Source organism: Pseudophryne corroboree, chromosome 5 (genome assembly GCF_028390025.1).
Source record: "Pseudophryne corroboree isolate aPseCor3 chromosome 5, aPseCor3.hap2, whole genome shotgun sequence".
Classification (NCBI taxonomy): domain Eukaryota; kingdom Metazoa; phylum Chordata; class Amphibia; order Anura; family Myobatrachidae; genus Pseudophryne; species Pseudophryne corroboree.
The window spans coordinates 15,423,703-15,438,947 of record NC_086448.1 but is presented as its reverse complement, the minus strand read 5'-3'; the positions used below and the strand labels follow the sequence as shown (position 1 = coordinate 15,438,947).

General features: G+C 50.6%; 1 protein-coding gene across 1 annotated transcript in view; it reads left to right on the top strand.

The window, feature by feature from the left end:
- Positions 1-15,245, top strand: part of PLEC (plectin) — a 647,147-nt gene that overhangs the window by 215,126 nt on the left and 416,776 nt on the right. The window contains exons 11-20 of the mRNA XM_063924739.1: positions 1,160-1,287; positions 3,881-3,974; positions 4,246-4,400; positions 4,499-4,811; positions 5,152-5,226; positions 5,360-5,521; positions 9,243-9,347; positions 10,153-10,248; positions 13,061-13,186; positions 14,640-14,792. Of these exons, the coding sequence (XP_063780809.1) occupies positions 1,160-1,287; positions 3,881-3,974; positions 4,246-4,400; positions 4,499-4,811; positions 5,152-5,226; positions 5,360-5,521; positions 9,243-9,347; positions 10,153-10,248; positions 13,061-13,186; positions 14,640-14,792 (1,407 nt within the window). The remainder of the gene's footprint in view (positions 1-1,159; positions 1,288-3,880; positions 3,975-4,245; positions 4,401-4,498; positions 4,812-5,151; positions 5,227-5,359; positions 5,522-9,242; positions 9,348-10,152; positions 10,249-13,060; positions 13,187-14,639; positions 14,793-15,245) is intronic.

Sequence of the window (15,245 nt, the reverse complement as noted above, 5' to 3'; positions counted from 1 at the left end):
CATATACCCCTCATCTGGCTCATCCATCTCCCTTCATTGTCCATGTATCTAACCCATATGCCCCTTATCTGACTCGTCTCTCTCTCTTCACTGTCCATGTATCTAACCCATATACCCCTCATCTGGCTCATCCATCTCCCTTCATTGTCCATGTATCTAACCCATATACCCCTCATCTGGCTCATCCCTTTCCCTTCATTGTCCATGTATCTAACCCATATACCCCTCATCTGACTCGTCTCTCTCTTCACTGTCCATGTATCTAACCCATATACCCCTCATCTGACTCTCCTCTCTCTTCACTGTCCATGTATCTAACCCATATACCCCTCATCTGGCTCATCCCTCTCCCTTCATTGTCCATGTATCTAACCCATATACCCCTCATCTGACTCGTCTCTCTCTCTTCACTGTCCATGTATCTAACCCATATACCCCTCATCTGACTCGCCTCTCTCTCTCTTCACTGTCCATGTATCTAACCCATATACCCCTCATCTGACTCGCCTATCTCTTCACTGTCCATGTATCTAACCCATATACCCCTCATCTGACTCGCCTCTCTCTCTTCACTGTCCATGTATCTAACCCATATACCCCTCATCTGACTCGCCTCTCTCTCTTCACTGTCCATGTATCTAACCCATATACCCCTCATCTGACTCGCCTCTCTCTCTTCACTGTCCATGTATCTAACCCATATACCCCTCATCTGGCTCATCCATCTCCCTTCATTGTCCATGTATCTAACCCATATACCCCTCATCTGGCTCATCCCTCTCCCTTCATTGTCCATGTCTCTAACCCATATACCCCTCATCTGACTCGCCTCTCTCTCTTCACTATCCATGTATCTAACCCATATACCCCTCATCTGACTCATCCCTCTCCCTTCACTATCCATGTATCTAACCCATATACCCCTCATCTGACTCGTCTTTCTCCCTTCACTATCCCTGTATCTAACCCATATACCCCTCATCTGACTCGTCCCTCTCCCTTCACTATCCATGTATCTCACCCGTATACCCTTCATTGTCCATGTATCTAACCCATATACTCATCTGGCTCGTCCCTCTCCCTTCACTGTCCATGTACAGTACCTAACCCATATACCCCTCATCTGACCTGTGCCTCTGCCTCTGTTGTCCTCTCTTAGGGTGCAGTTAAGTCTGGACAGCTGAAGGTACCAGCTGGCTATCATCCCCTAGATGTGGAGAAGGAGTGGGGGAAGCTACATGTGTCCATCCTGGAGAGAGAAAAGTTACTGCGTATAGAACTGGAGAGGTAAAAGAGGAGGTCTGGATGAATGGAGAGGAGACCAGTGAGGCTTAGAGAAGGGGCTGGATGAATGGAGAGGAGACCTGTGAGGCTTAGAGAAGGGTCTGGATGAATGGAGAGGAGACCTGTGAGGCTTAGAGAGAGGTCTGGATGAATGGAGAAGAGACTTGTGAGGCTTAGTGAGAGGTCTGGATGAACGGAGAAGAGACTTGTGAGGCTTAGAGAGAGGTCTGGATGAACGGAGAGGAGACCTGTGAGGCTTAGCAAGAGATCTGGATGAACGGAGAAGAGACTTGTGAGGCTTAGAGAGAGGTCTGGATGAACGGAGAGGAGACCTGTGAGGCTTAGAGAGAGGTCTGGATGAATGGAGAAGAGACTTGTGAGGCTTAGCGAGAGGTCTGGATGAATGGAGAAGAGACTTGTGAGGCTTAGAGAGAGGTCTGCATGAACGGAGAGGAGACCTGTGAGGCTTAGAGAGAGGTCTGGATGAATGGGGAAGAGACCTGTGAGGCTTAGAGAGGGGTCTTGGTATATGTAAAAGAGACATCTGAGGCTTAGATAGAGGTCTGGATGAATGGAAAGGAGACCTGTGAGGCTTAGAGAGAGGTTTGGATGAATGGAGAGGAGACCAGTGAGGCTTAAAGAGAGGTCTAGATGAATGGAAAGCAGACCTGTGAGGCTTAGAGAGGGTCTTGGTATATGTATTAGAGACCTATGAGGCTTAGATAGGGATCTTGGTATATATATATATATATATATATATATATATACTGGAAGAATCGGCGGCACTCAAGCAGACTGTCACAGAAATGCAAAAACGTGTCCCTTTATTAGCCTACATGTTTCGGGGAAACTCCCCGTCCTCAGGGCTAGACGGGGAGTTTCCCCGAAACATGTAGGCTAAGAAAGGGACACGTTTTTGCATTTCTGTGACAGTCTGCTTGAGTGCTGCCGATTCTTCCAGTATATTTAGTCTTCATTGACCTGGAGGGCACCGCAGCTAAGTAATCTATGGATGTTTGGAGTGCCGGTATAATCTCCTTTTATAAATATATAAAGAGACCTGTGAGGCTTAGATAGGGGTCTTGGTATATGTATAAGAGACCTGTGAGGCTTAGATAGGGGTCTTGGTATATGTATAAGAGACCTGTGAGGCTTAGATAGGGGTCTTGGTATTATGTATAATAGACCTGTGAGGCTTAGATAGGGGTCTTGGTATTATGTATAATAGACCTGTGAGGCTTAGATAGGGGTCTTGGTATATGTATAAGAGACCTGTGAGGCTTAGATAGAGGTCTAGATGAATGGAGAAGAGACCTCTGAGGCTTAGAGAGATTTGGATGAATGGAGAAGAGACCTCTGAGGCTTAGATAGAGGTCTGGATGAATGGAGAGGAGACCGCTGAGGCTTAGAGAGAGATTTGGATGAATAGAGAGGAGACCAGTGAGGCTTAAAGAGAGATCTAGATAAATGGAGAAGATACATGTGAGGTTTGTAGGACTCCATATACATGTAGCATAGACCTTTGAGGTTTCTATAACTTGGTCATTATAAAGGACCACTATAAACCATGGCACATAGCATTTAGATGCATAGTAATGGATAAGCAGTTGCGGTTTCAGCAGACCTTTAGCAACCAGTGTTTGTGTTGGAAACGGGGACATTTGCTAGGGTATAGTGACTGGCTGGGTTCCTCCATGACTCACACCTCCGTTCTGGGGAACTCACTCTGCAGCTGCCAGAGAAAGTAAGAAAATCTGTTATCGTTCCGGAACGTCAGGGTTAAGCTGGATTGTGCCAAATGCCGTTTCCTACATGAGACCATTTGCAGAGATGTTGCACAAACTTCAGTACTAAAGTCAGCGTGAACGATCCAGACCACAGAGTCATGCGTCCCTCTATAAGAAGCACAGCAGAGTAGTTATGAATAGGAGAAGAGTGTGGTGCGGTGAGTCATGCCTCAGTAATTACATCCAGCCCGTTAGGGCAGTGTGGGCCGGGCGGCGGCTAGAGGAGGGGATCCGCAGCACTGCACATCTGTCAGTGTCACAGCTATGATTGGAGAGTGCACACATTCAGGATAGGTGAGAGCTTCTGCAAAGGGGGTGGGGTCTGCAGAGCGTTGTGACTCACATTTACACTGAGAATCCTCCTGGTGTAGCTGTGTCTGTAGCAGCACTGCCGCGGTGTCTGCCAGGATGAGTTGGCTGGGAAAGTTTTGTTTGACGTTCAACTTATTTGTTGAAGTCTGTATTGTGGAATTTGAAGTAAGGGAGAGGCCGGTACAAGTCACTGGCACAGAACTGCTTCCTACCGGCACACTGCATTCTAGAGCGCTGGCTGTCACATCTGTGTCACCTTATCTGTCGCAATGTACAAAGCTGTGCAGAACACTGCCAGTCCTTGTTATCTTCCTGTGAGCATACCCGGAACTGGGATCCTATTCATGCAGGTATACCACAAAGCCACGGGCTAAGCCGTGAGCTACATCTTTATCAAGTATTTCATGTAAAGGATAGATGCTGAGAAGTGAGAGACGGGGAAGTTACAGGCGGTGTCCTTGTCTGAAGAGCTTACAGTCTGATTGTCTCATCTCTAGGCTGGAGCGTCTGCAGCGCATCGTCAGCAAACTGCAGATGGAGTCCGGACTGTGTGAGGAGCAGCTGAACCAGGCCGATGCCTTGTTGCAGACGGTAAGTCGCTAGTGGTCATTCATCACCTGTACATTGCCATGTTTGCAGGATGTGCTCAGAAAGGGGTAAAGGAAGCGACTTGGTGTTCCACAATATATATTTGATGCGTGTGGGTCCAGTGCCGGTAGGCCTTCCGGTAGAGTGCTGGTTATGGTGGACATAGACCACATATAATAGTGGTCACGTTATTACAGGGGTGGCTGGCTACAGGCCTTCCCGCCAGAGATCGTGGGTGAGGGTGTCCTAATGACTTGTTTATATGTTGTTTCAGAATATCCGCCTGCTGAACGCTGGGAAGCAGCCACAACGGGCGGCAGACATTGAGCGGGATCTGGACAAGGCGGACTCCATGATACGTATCCTGTTTAACGATGTGCAGGCGCTTAAGGACGGTCGCCATCCTCAGGGAGAGCAGATGTACCGCAGGTATAATAGCTCCGCTGTGATGTGAGCTACACAAGTAGCGCCTATAGGGACACACTGCTGATGGTTCTGACCACGCACGCTAATGTCTATGCCAACAGAGTCTACCGCCTCCACGAGCGCCTGGTCGCCATACGCACGGAGTACAATCTGCGCATTAAGTCTGGAGCCACTCAGGTCGTCACCCAGGTGACGCACATCACCCAGCAGTCCATCCGCCCGGACGCCGATGATATTACCCTGCGCTATCTGCAGGACCTGCTCAGTTGGGTGGAAGAAAACCAGAAACGAATTAATTCTGCTGAATGGGGGTCAGACCTTTCCAGTGTGGAGTCCCAGCTGGGCAGCCACCGCGGCCTCCATCAGTCTATCAACGAGTTCCGGGCAAAGATTGAACGGGCACGGGCTGATGAGGTGAGTAACAGAAGCTAGGGCTGGTTCCTGGGGTTCCTAAAGCTGCAGCACCACTGTTGTGTCCAGGTTCTTGACAGGAGACCTACTGTATACAACCTGCTCCCACGCCCACATCCCTAAGAAGCCACGCCCACTTTCATAAGAAGCCACTCCCACTTACAGATTAGGGGACTTTCTCCAAGACACCCCTGAAGGAATGTGTGGGATAGAGCTCAGAGCATTCCATGTGATCACAACATAGGCCCAGGTTTTGGTGTCATTATGGGAAGTCATCTCCTGCAGACCCCTGTCCTGTCTACCTTCTCCTAGCTCTTATATCTGTATGCTCTTCTGTTCTCAGGCTCAGATATCCGGGGCCCGCGGATCCTATCAGGAGTATCTGGGGAAATTGGATTTACAATATGCAAAGCTGCTGGTAAGAGTCTCCTGTAATCTGCAGTATGCCCGCTGACCTCCCTTAGGAGGGTACATGGTGTCTGAGGGCAGCAGCGGTCTACCAGTGTGAAGTTGTCATTTGCTGGTCATCACACCTCCTCTTCCTCACACAGAACTCTTCCAAGGCCAGACTGCGACACTTGGAGAGCCTTCACGCGTTTGTAGCCGCTGCCACCAAAGAGCTGATGTGGCTGAACGATAAAGAGGAGGAAGAAGTCAACTTTGACTGGAGTGAGCGCAACACTAACATGACGAGCAAGAAAGATAACTACTCGGTATGTAAGAGGACCTGCATGTGGAGTATTGTGAATGCAATGAAATACATACACCACAGGAGACGGAGAATATACACAGAGACCATGGGAGATCAGACACGGGAACAGGAGATGGGGTATAATACACGGGAGATCAGACACGGGAACAGGAGATGGGGTATAATACACGGGAGATCAGACACGGGAACAGGAGATGGGGTATAATACACGGGAGATCTGACACGGGAACAGGAGATGGGGTATAATACACGGGAGATCAGACACGGGAACAGGAGATGGGGTATAATACACGGGAGATCAGACACAGGAACAGGAGGTGGGGGAGATACACGGGAGATCAGACACGGGAACAGGAGATGGGGTATAATACACGGGAGATCTGACACGGGAACAGGAGGTGCGGGAGATACATGGGAGATCAGACACGGGAACAGGAGATGGGGTATAATACATGGGAGATCAGACACGGGAACAGGAGATGGGGTATAATACATGGGAGATCAGACACGGGAACAGGAGATGGGGTATAATACATGGGAGATCAGACACGGGAACAGGAGATGGGGTATAATACACGGGAACAGGAGATGGGGGAGATCAGACACGGGAATAGGAGATGGGGGAGATACACGGGAGATCAGACACGGGAACAGGAGATGGGGGAGATACACGGGAGATCAGACACGGGAACAGGAGATGGGGGAGATACACGGGAGATCAGACACGGGAACAGGAGATGGGGGAGATACACGGGAGATCAGACACGGGAACAGGAAATGGGGTATAATACACGGGAACAGGAGATGGGGGAGATCAGACACGGGAACAGGAGATGGGGTATAATACACGGGAACAGGAGATGGGGTATAATACACGGGAGATCAGACACGGGAACAGGAAATGGGGGAGATACACGGGAGATCAGACACGGGAACAGGAGATGGGGGAGATACACGGGAGATCAGACACGGGAACAGGAGATGGGGGAGATACACAGGAGATCAGACACGGGAACAAGAGATGGGGGAGATACACGGGAGATCAGACACGGGAACAGGAGATGGGGGAGATACACGGGAGATCAGACACGGGAACAGGAGATGGGGGAGATACACGGGAGATCAGACACGGGAACAGGAGATGGGGGAGATACACGGGAGATCAGACACGGGAACAAGAGATGGGGGAGATACACGGGAGATCAGACACGGGAACAGGAAATGGGGGATATAGATGAGAGATCAGACACGGGAACAGGAGATGGGGGAGATACACGGGAGATCAGACACGGGAACAGGAAATGGGGGATATAGATGAGAGATCAGACACGGGAACAGGAGGTGCGGGAGATACACGGGAGATCTGACACGGGAACAGGAGATGGGGGAGATCAGACACGGGAACAGGAGATGGGGTATAATACACGGGAACAGGAGATGGGGTATAATACACGGGAGATCAGACACGGGAACAGGAAATGGGGGAGATACACGGGAGATCAGACACGGGAACAGGAGATGGGAGATAATACACAGGACATCAGACACGGGAATAGGAGATGGGGGAGATACACGGGAGATCAGACACGGGAACAGGAGATGGGGGAGATACACGGGAGATCAGACACGGGAACAGGAGATGGGGGAGATACACGGGAGATCAGACACGGGAACAGGAGATGGGGGAGATACACGGGAGATCAGACACGGGAACAGGAGATGGGGGAGATACACGGGAGATCAGACACGGGAACAGGAGATGGGGGAGATACACGGGAGATCAGACACGGGAACAAGAGATGGGGGAGATACACGGGAGATCAGACACGGGAACAGGAAATGGGGTATAATACACGGGAACAGGAGATGGGGGAGATCAGACACGGGAACAGGAGATGGGGTATAATACACGGGAACAGGAGATGGGGTATAATACACGGGAGATCAGACACGGGAACAGGAAATGGGGGAGATACACGGGAGATCAGACACGGGAACAGGAGATGGGGGAGATACACGGGAGATCAGACACGGGAACAGGAGATGGGGGAGATACACAGGAGATCAGACACGGGAACAAGAGATGGGGGAGATACACGGGAGATCAGACACGGGAACAGGAGATGGGGGAGATACACGGGAGATCAGACACGGGAACAGGAGATGGGGGAGATACACGGGAGATCAGACACGGGAACAGGAGATGGGGGAGATACACGGGAGATCAGACACGGGAACAAGAGATGGGGGAGATACACGGGAGATCAGACACGGGAACAGGAAATGGGGGATATAGATGAGAGATCAGACACGGGAACAGGAGATGGGGGAGATACACGGGAGATCAGACACGGGAACAGGAAATGGGGGATATAGATGAGAGATCAGACACGGGAACAGGAGGTGCGGGAGATACACGGGAGATCTGACACGGGAACAGGAGATGGGGGAGATACACGGGAGATCTGACACGGGAACAGGAGATGGGGGAGATACACGGGAGATCTGACACGGGAACAGGAGATGGGGTATAATACACGGGAGATCAGACACGGGAACAGGAGATGGGGGAGATACACGGGAGATCAGACACGGGAACAGGAGATGGGGGAGATACACGGGAGATCAGACACGGGAACAGGAGATGGGGGAGATACACGGGAGATCAGACACGGGAACAGGAGATGGGGGAGATACACGGGAGATCAGACACGGGAACAAGAGATGGGGGAGATACACGGGAGATCAGACACGGGAACAGGAAATGGGGGATATAGATGAGAGATCAGACACGGGAACAGGAGATGGGGGAGATACACGGGAGATCAGACACGGGAACAGGAAATGGGGGATATAGATGAGAGATCAGACACGGGAACAGGAGATGGGGTATAATACACGGGAGATCAGACACGGGAACAGGAAATGGGGGAGATACACGGGAGATCAGACACGGGAACAGGAGATGGGGGAGATACACGGGAGATCTGACACGGGAACAGGAGATGGGGGAGATACACGGGAGATCAGACACGGGAACAGGAGATGGGGGAGATACACGGGAGATCTGACACGGGAACAGGAGATGGGGTATAATACACGGGAGATCAGACACAGGAACAGGAGGTGCGGGAGATACACGGGAGATCAGACACGGGAACAGGAAATGGGGGATATAGATGAGAGATCAGACACAGGAACAGGAGGTGCGGGAGATCAGACACGGGAACAGGAGATGGGGGAGATACACGGGAGATCTGACACGGGAACAGGAGATGGGGTATAATACACGGGAGATCAGACACGGGAACAGGAGATGGGGGAGATACACGGGAGATCAGACACGGGAACAGGAGATGGGGGAGATACACGGGAGATCTGACACGGGAACAGGAGATGGGGTATAATACACGGGAGATCAGACACGGGAACAGGAGATGGGGGAGATACACGGGAGATCAGACACGGGAACAGGAGATGGGGGAGATACACGGGAGATCAGACACGGGAACAGGAGATGGGGGAGATACACGGGAGATCAGACACGGGAACAGGAGATGGGGGAGATACACGGGAGATCTGACACGGGAACAGGAGATGGGGTATAATACACAGGAGATCAGACACGGGAACAAGAGATGAGGATGATACATGGGAGATCTGACAGGGGAACAATAAACACAGAAGATCACATGTAGTAACATACATACCTGTGCACTAAGGGATTTATGCGGGAGCTTGAACTGAAGGAGAAGAAGATAAAGGAAATCCAGAACTCTGGTGACAGACTCCTCCGGGACGACCACCCCAGCAAATCTACAGTGGAGGTTAGTGTCATTTTCTTTGTTCTGCGCATGTAAAGTTGCAAATTTGCGAATAGACACTTCTTAGCAGTTTCTGAGTAGCTCCAGACTTACTCGGCATCTGCGATCAGTTCAGTCAGTTTCGTTCCTGGTTTGACGTCACAAACACACCCAGCGTTCGCCCAGACACTCCTCCGTTTCTCCGGACACTCCCGCGTTTTTCCCAGAAACGGTAGCGTTTTTTCGCACACACCCATAAAACGTCCAGTTTCCGCCCAGAAACACCCACTTCCTGTCAATCACATTACGATCACCAGAACGAAGAAAAAACCTCGTAATGCCGTGAGTAAAATACCTAACTGCATAGCAAATTTACTTGGCGCAGTCGCACTGCGGACATTGCGCATGCGCATTAGCGACTAATCGCTTCGTTGTAAGAAAAAAATAACGAACGAACAACTCGGAATGACCCCCATAGTACATACCATGAGGAGAATGTGCCGTGTGCGGGTACAGCGTTCGGGAACTTATAACTCGCTCTCACAGGTCTAGGGCAGATTTATTGAGCGCATGGTTTCCTGTCACCTCCAGCTTTCACGTCTGGTTCTGACTGGAAGGATGGTGACAAGTGTGTGTGGAGGGGTGGGGGTGCTCTGGAGGGGCCGGCTGCAAGGAGAGGGCATAATATGAGCGGCCATCCGTTATTAATGTCTATTGTCACCAGTGTTAGGATCCCATTGGTTGGCTTCTGAGCGTTAGTTCTGCTGCCCGTTTATTGCACCTTTGGGTGTGGTTCCTATTTGTCTCTGATGGGTGTTGTCTCTTTCAGGCGTTCCAGGCTGCTCTGCAGACTCAGTGGAGTTGGATGCTACAGCTGTGCTGCTGTATTGAGGCCCATCTTAAGGAAAACACCGCGTATTTCCAGGTACTGCCTGTAGGGGGCGACGGTGCAGCAAAGACTATCACTGTAGCACTGGCCTTGACGCGCTGCAGTTCTACAAACGAGCCATTGTACAACACAAGCTAGCCATCGTATAATAATAATAATAATAATTTTATTTATATAGCGCTCTTTCTCCAACACCGACGAGCCATTGTATAAAACAGGCTAGCCAACGTATCAGAAGACTGGCCATCGTATAACAACAGACTGGCCATCATATCACATGACTAGCCATCGTATAACACACACTGGCCATCTTATAATACCGACTAGTCATATCGTATAACATAAACTGGTCATCGTATAACATAGACTGGTCATCGTATAACACAGACTAGCCAACGTATAACACAGACTGGCCAACGTATAGCACAGACTAGCCAACGTATAGCACAGACTAGCCAACGTATAGCACAGACTAGCCAACGTATAGCACAGACTAGCCAACGTATAGCACAAACTAGCCAACGTATAGCACAGACTAGCCATAATATAACAGACTAGCCATAATATAACACAGACTAGCCATAATATAACACAGACCAGCGATCGTACAACACAGAATGGCCATAGCATAACACTGTCCACAGACTAGCCATCATATCACACGACTAGCCATCGTATAACAACAGACTGGCCATCATATCACACGACTAGCCGTCGTATAACACAACTAGTGTGTAAGTCCCTTGTATGAAAGTGTTACGTCGCTCTGTGGGCTGCACTGCTGGTGGGAGCAGTCTGTTGCTGCTCCTCTGATTATACTGCATGGTGGGAGCGGCCTGTTGCTGCTCCTCTGATTATACTGCATGGTGGGAGCGGTCTGTTGCTGCTCCTCTGATTATACTGCTGGCGGGAGCGGTCTGTTGCTGCTCCTCTGATTATACTGCATGGTGGGAGCGGTCTGTTGCTGCTCCTCTGATTATACTGCTGGCGGGAGCGGTCTGTTGCTGCTCCTCTGATTATACTGCATGGTGGGAGCTGTCTGTTGCTGCTCCTCTGATTATACTGCATGGTGGGAGCGGTCTGTTGCTGCTCCTCTGATTATACTGCATGGTGGGAGCGGTCTGTTGCTGCTCCTCTGATTATACTGCTGGCGGGAGCGGTCTGTTGCTGCTCCTCTGATTATACTGCATGGTGGGAGCGGTCTGTTGCTGCTCCTCTGATTATACTGCATGGTGGGAGCTGTCTGTTGCTGCTCCTCTGATTATACTGCTGGCGGGAGCGGTCTGTTGCTGCTCCTCTGATTATACTGCATGGTGGGAGCGGTCTGTGGCTGCTTTTCTGATTATACTGCATGGTGGGAGCGGTCTGTTGCTGCTCCTCTGATTATACTGCATGGTGGGAGCGGTCTGTTGCTGCTCCTCTGATTATACTGCATGGTGGGAGCGGTCTGTTGCTGCTCCTCTGATTATACTGCATGGTGGGAGCGGTCTGCTGCTGCCTCTCTGATTATACTGCATGGTGGGAGCGGTCTGTTGCTGCTCCTCTGATTATACTGCATGGTGGGAGCGGTCTGTTGCTGCTCCTCTGATTATACTGCATGGTGGGAGTGGTCTGTTGCTGCTCCTCTGATTATACTGCATGGTGGGAGCTGTCTGTTGCTGCTCCTCTGATTATACTGCTGGCGGGAGTGGTCTGTTGCTGCTCCTCTGATTATACTGCATGGTGGGAGCTGTCTGTTGCTGCTCCTCTGATTATACTGCATGGTGGGAGCTGTCTGTTGCTGCTCCTCTGATTATACTGCATGGTGGGAGCGGTCTGTTGCTGCTCCTCTGATTATACTGCATGGTGGGAGCGGTCTGTTGCTGCTCCTCTGATTATACTGCTGGCGGGAGCGGTCTGTTGCTGCTCCTCTGATTATACTGCATGGTGGGAGCGGTCTGTTGCTGCTCCTCTGATTATACTGCATGGTGGGAGCGGTCTGTTGCTGCTCCTCTGATTATACTGCATGGTGAGAGTGGTCTGTTGCTGCTCCTCTGATTATACTGCATGGTGGGAGCGGTCTGTTGCTGCTCCTCTGAATATACTGCATGGTGAGAGCGGTCTGTTGCTGCTCCTCTGATTATACTGCATGGTGAGAGCGGTCTGTTGCTGCTCCTCTGATTATACTGCATGGTGGGAGCGGTCTGTTGCTGCTCCTCTGATTATACTGCATGGTGGGAGCAGTCTGTTGCTGCTGCTCTGATTATACTGCATGGTGGGAGCGGTCTGTTGCTGCTCCTCTGATTATACTGCATGGTGAGAGCGGTCTGTTGCTGCTCCTCTGATTATACTGCATGGTGGGAGCGGTCTGTTGCTGCTCCTCTGATTATACTGCATGGTGAGAGCGGTCTGTTGCTGCTCCTCTGATTATACTGCATGGTGGGAGCGGTCTGTTGCTGCTCCTCTGATTATACTGCATGGTGGGAGCTGTCTGTTGCTGCTCCTCTGATTATACTGCATGGTGAGAGCGGTCTGTTGCTGCTCCTCTGATTATACTGCATGGTGGGAGCGGTCTGTTGCTGCTCCTCTGATTATACTGCATGGTGGGAGCTGTCTGTTGCTGCTCCTCTGATTATACTGCATGGTGGGAGCTGTCTGTTGCTGCTCCTCTGATTATACTGCATGGTGGAATTCTATTTTCCAATTTTCTTGTCAGTTTATCTCCTACTGTAAGTGAGTATCTGTTTCTGAAGGATGCATCTTATTGTTGGTGACCCTCTCAGGGATGTGAGTGAGGACTTGTAATGCATTCTACTTACCTCCATTACGTGTGCTTCCCCCTCATCTTCTCCCCCTTCTCTCTGAACAGTTCTTTTCAGATGTAAAAGAGGCTGCAGAACACCTGAAGAAGATCCAGGACACCATGCGCAGAAAGTACACCTGTGATCGCTCCATCACCGTGACACGGCTGGAAGACCTGGTTCAGGACAGCATGGTGAGTGTGACAGCAGCGACAAGGACTGAGCGTATAGTATAGATGCACTCTATTATGGAGGCACCATCGCTGAGAAATCTGCAGTCCTAGTGCACCAACAACGTCAGGGGTCAGGATAGCAGTACGTTACCACTGCGACTACAATGAAGGAGGGCCCCGCCAGTCACTGCACTGCCAGTGTATATGATCAGTGTCAGGATAGCAGTACGTTACCACTGCGACTACAATGAGGGAGGGCCCCGCCAGTCACTGCACTGCCAGTGTATATGATCAGTGTCAGGATAGCAGTACGTTACCACTGCGACTACAATGAAGGAGGGCCCCGCCAGTCACTGCACTGCCAGTGTATATGATCAGTGTCAGTCAGGATAGCAGTACGTTACCACTCCGAGTACAATGAAGGAGGGCCCCCCAGTCACTGCACTGCCAGTGTATATGATCAGTGCCAGGATAGCAGTACGTTACCACTGCGACTACAATGAAGGAGGGCCCCGCCAGTCACTGCACAGCCAGTGTATATGATCAGTGTCAGGATAGCAGTACGTTACCACTGCGACTACAATGAAGGAGGGCCCCCCAGTCACTGCACTGCCAGTGTATATGATCAGTGCCAGGATAGCAGTACGTTACCACTGCGACTACAATGAGGGAGGGCCCCGCCAGTCACTGCACTGCCAGTGTATATGATCAGTGTCAGGATAGCAGTACGTTACCACTGCGAGTACAATGAGGGAGGGCCCCGCCAGTCACTGCACTGCCAGTGTATATGATCAGTGTCAGGATATCAGTACGTTACCACTGCGAGTACAATGATGGAGGGCCCCGCCAGTCACTGCACTGCCAGTGTATATGATCAGTGTCAGGATAGCAGTACGTTACCACTCCGACTACAATGAGGGAGGGCCCCGCCAGTCACTGCACTGCCAGTGTATATGATCAGTGTCAGGATATCAGTACGTTACCACTGCGAGTACAATGAGGGAGGGCCCCGCCAGTCACTGCACTGCCAGTGTATATGATCAGTGTCAGGATAGCAGTACGTTACCACTGCGACTACAACGAAGGAGGGCCCCCCAGTCACTGTACTGCCAGTGTATATGATCAGTGCCAGGATAGCAGTACGTTACCACTGCGACTACAACGAAGGAGGGCCCCCCAGTCACTGCACTGCCAGTGTATATGATCAGTGTCAGGATAGCAGTACGTTACCACTGCGACTACAATGATGGAGGGCCCCGCCAGTCACTGCACTGCCAGTGTATATGATCAGTGCCAGGATAGCAGTACGTTACCACTGCGACTACAATGAGGGAGGGCCCCGCAGTCACTGCACTGCCAGTGTATATGATCAGTGTCAGTCAGGATATCAGTACGTTACCACTGTGAGTACCACTAACATAGTAACATAAAGGGAATATGCAGAACCTCTATGATCTTTCTTTCCCACATCCAGGATGAAAAGGAACAGCTGACGGAGTATAAGGGGCAAGTTGCCAGCCTTGCCAAGCGGGCAAAAACTATCATACAGCTGAAACCACGGAGTCCAACCAACCCTCCCAAAGGCCAACAACCTATTCAGGCAGTCTGCGACTACAGACAGTTAGAGGTAGGAGTGCACATGTGGCAGATACTGGAAGTGTGACATACCGGTGTGTATACACAGGGGGTTATTCAGGTTTATCAGCAAACCAAAAAAGTTAGCAAGAGGGCAGAACGATGTGCACTGCAGGTGGGGCAGATGTAACATCTGCAGAGAGAGTTAGATTATATTTGGGTGGGTTATATTGTTTCTGTGCAGGGTAAATACTGGCTGCTTTATTTCTACACTGCAATTTCGATTTCAGTTTAAACCCCCCACCCCCCCCCACCCAAATCTAACTCTCTCGGCACATGTTACATCTCCCCTCCCCCCTGCAGTGCACATGGTTTTGCCCAATTGCTAACTTTTTGGTTTGTTAACCAACCTGAATAAAACCCATAGATCACTCGGATGAGTGTGTGACAGGGTTCTGTGCCTGTAGGTCAATGTAAGATGAGTGTGTGACACTGTTCTGTGCCT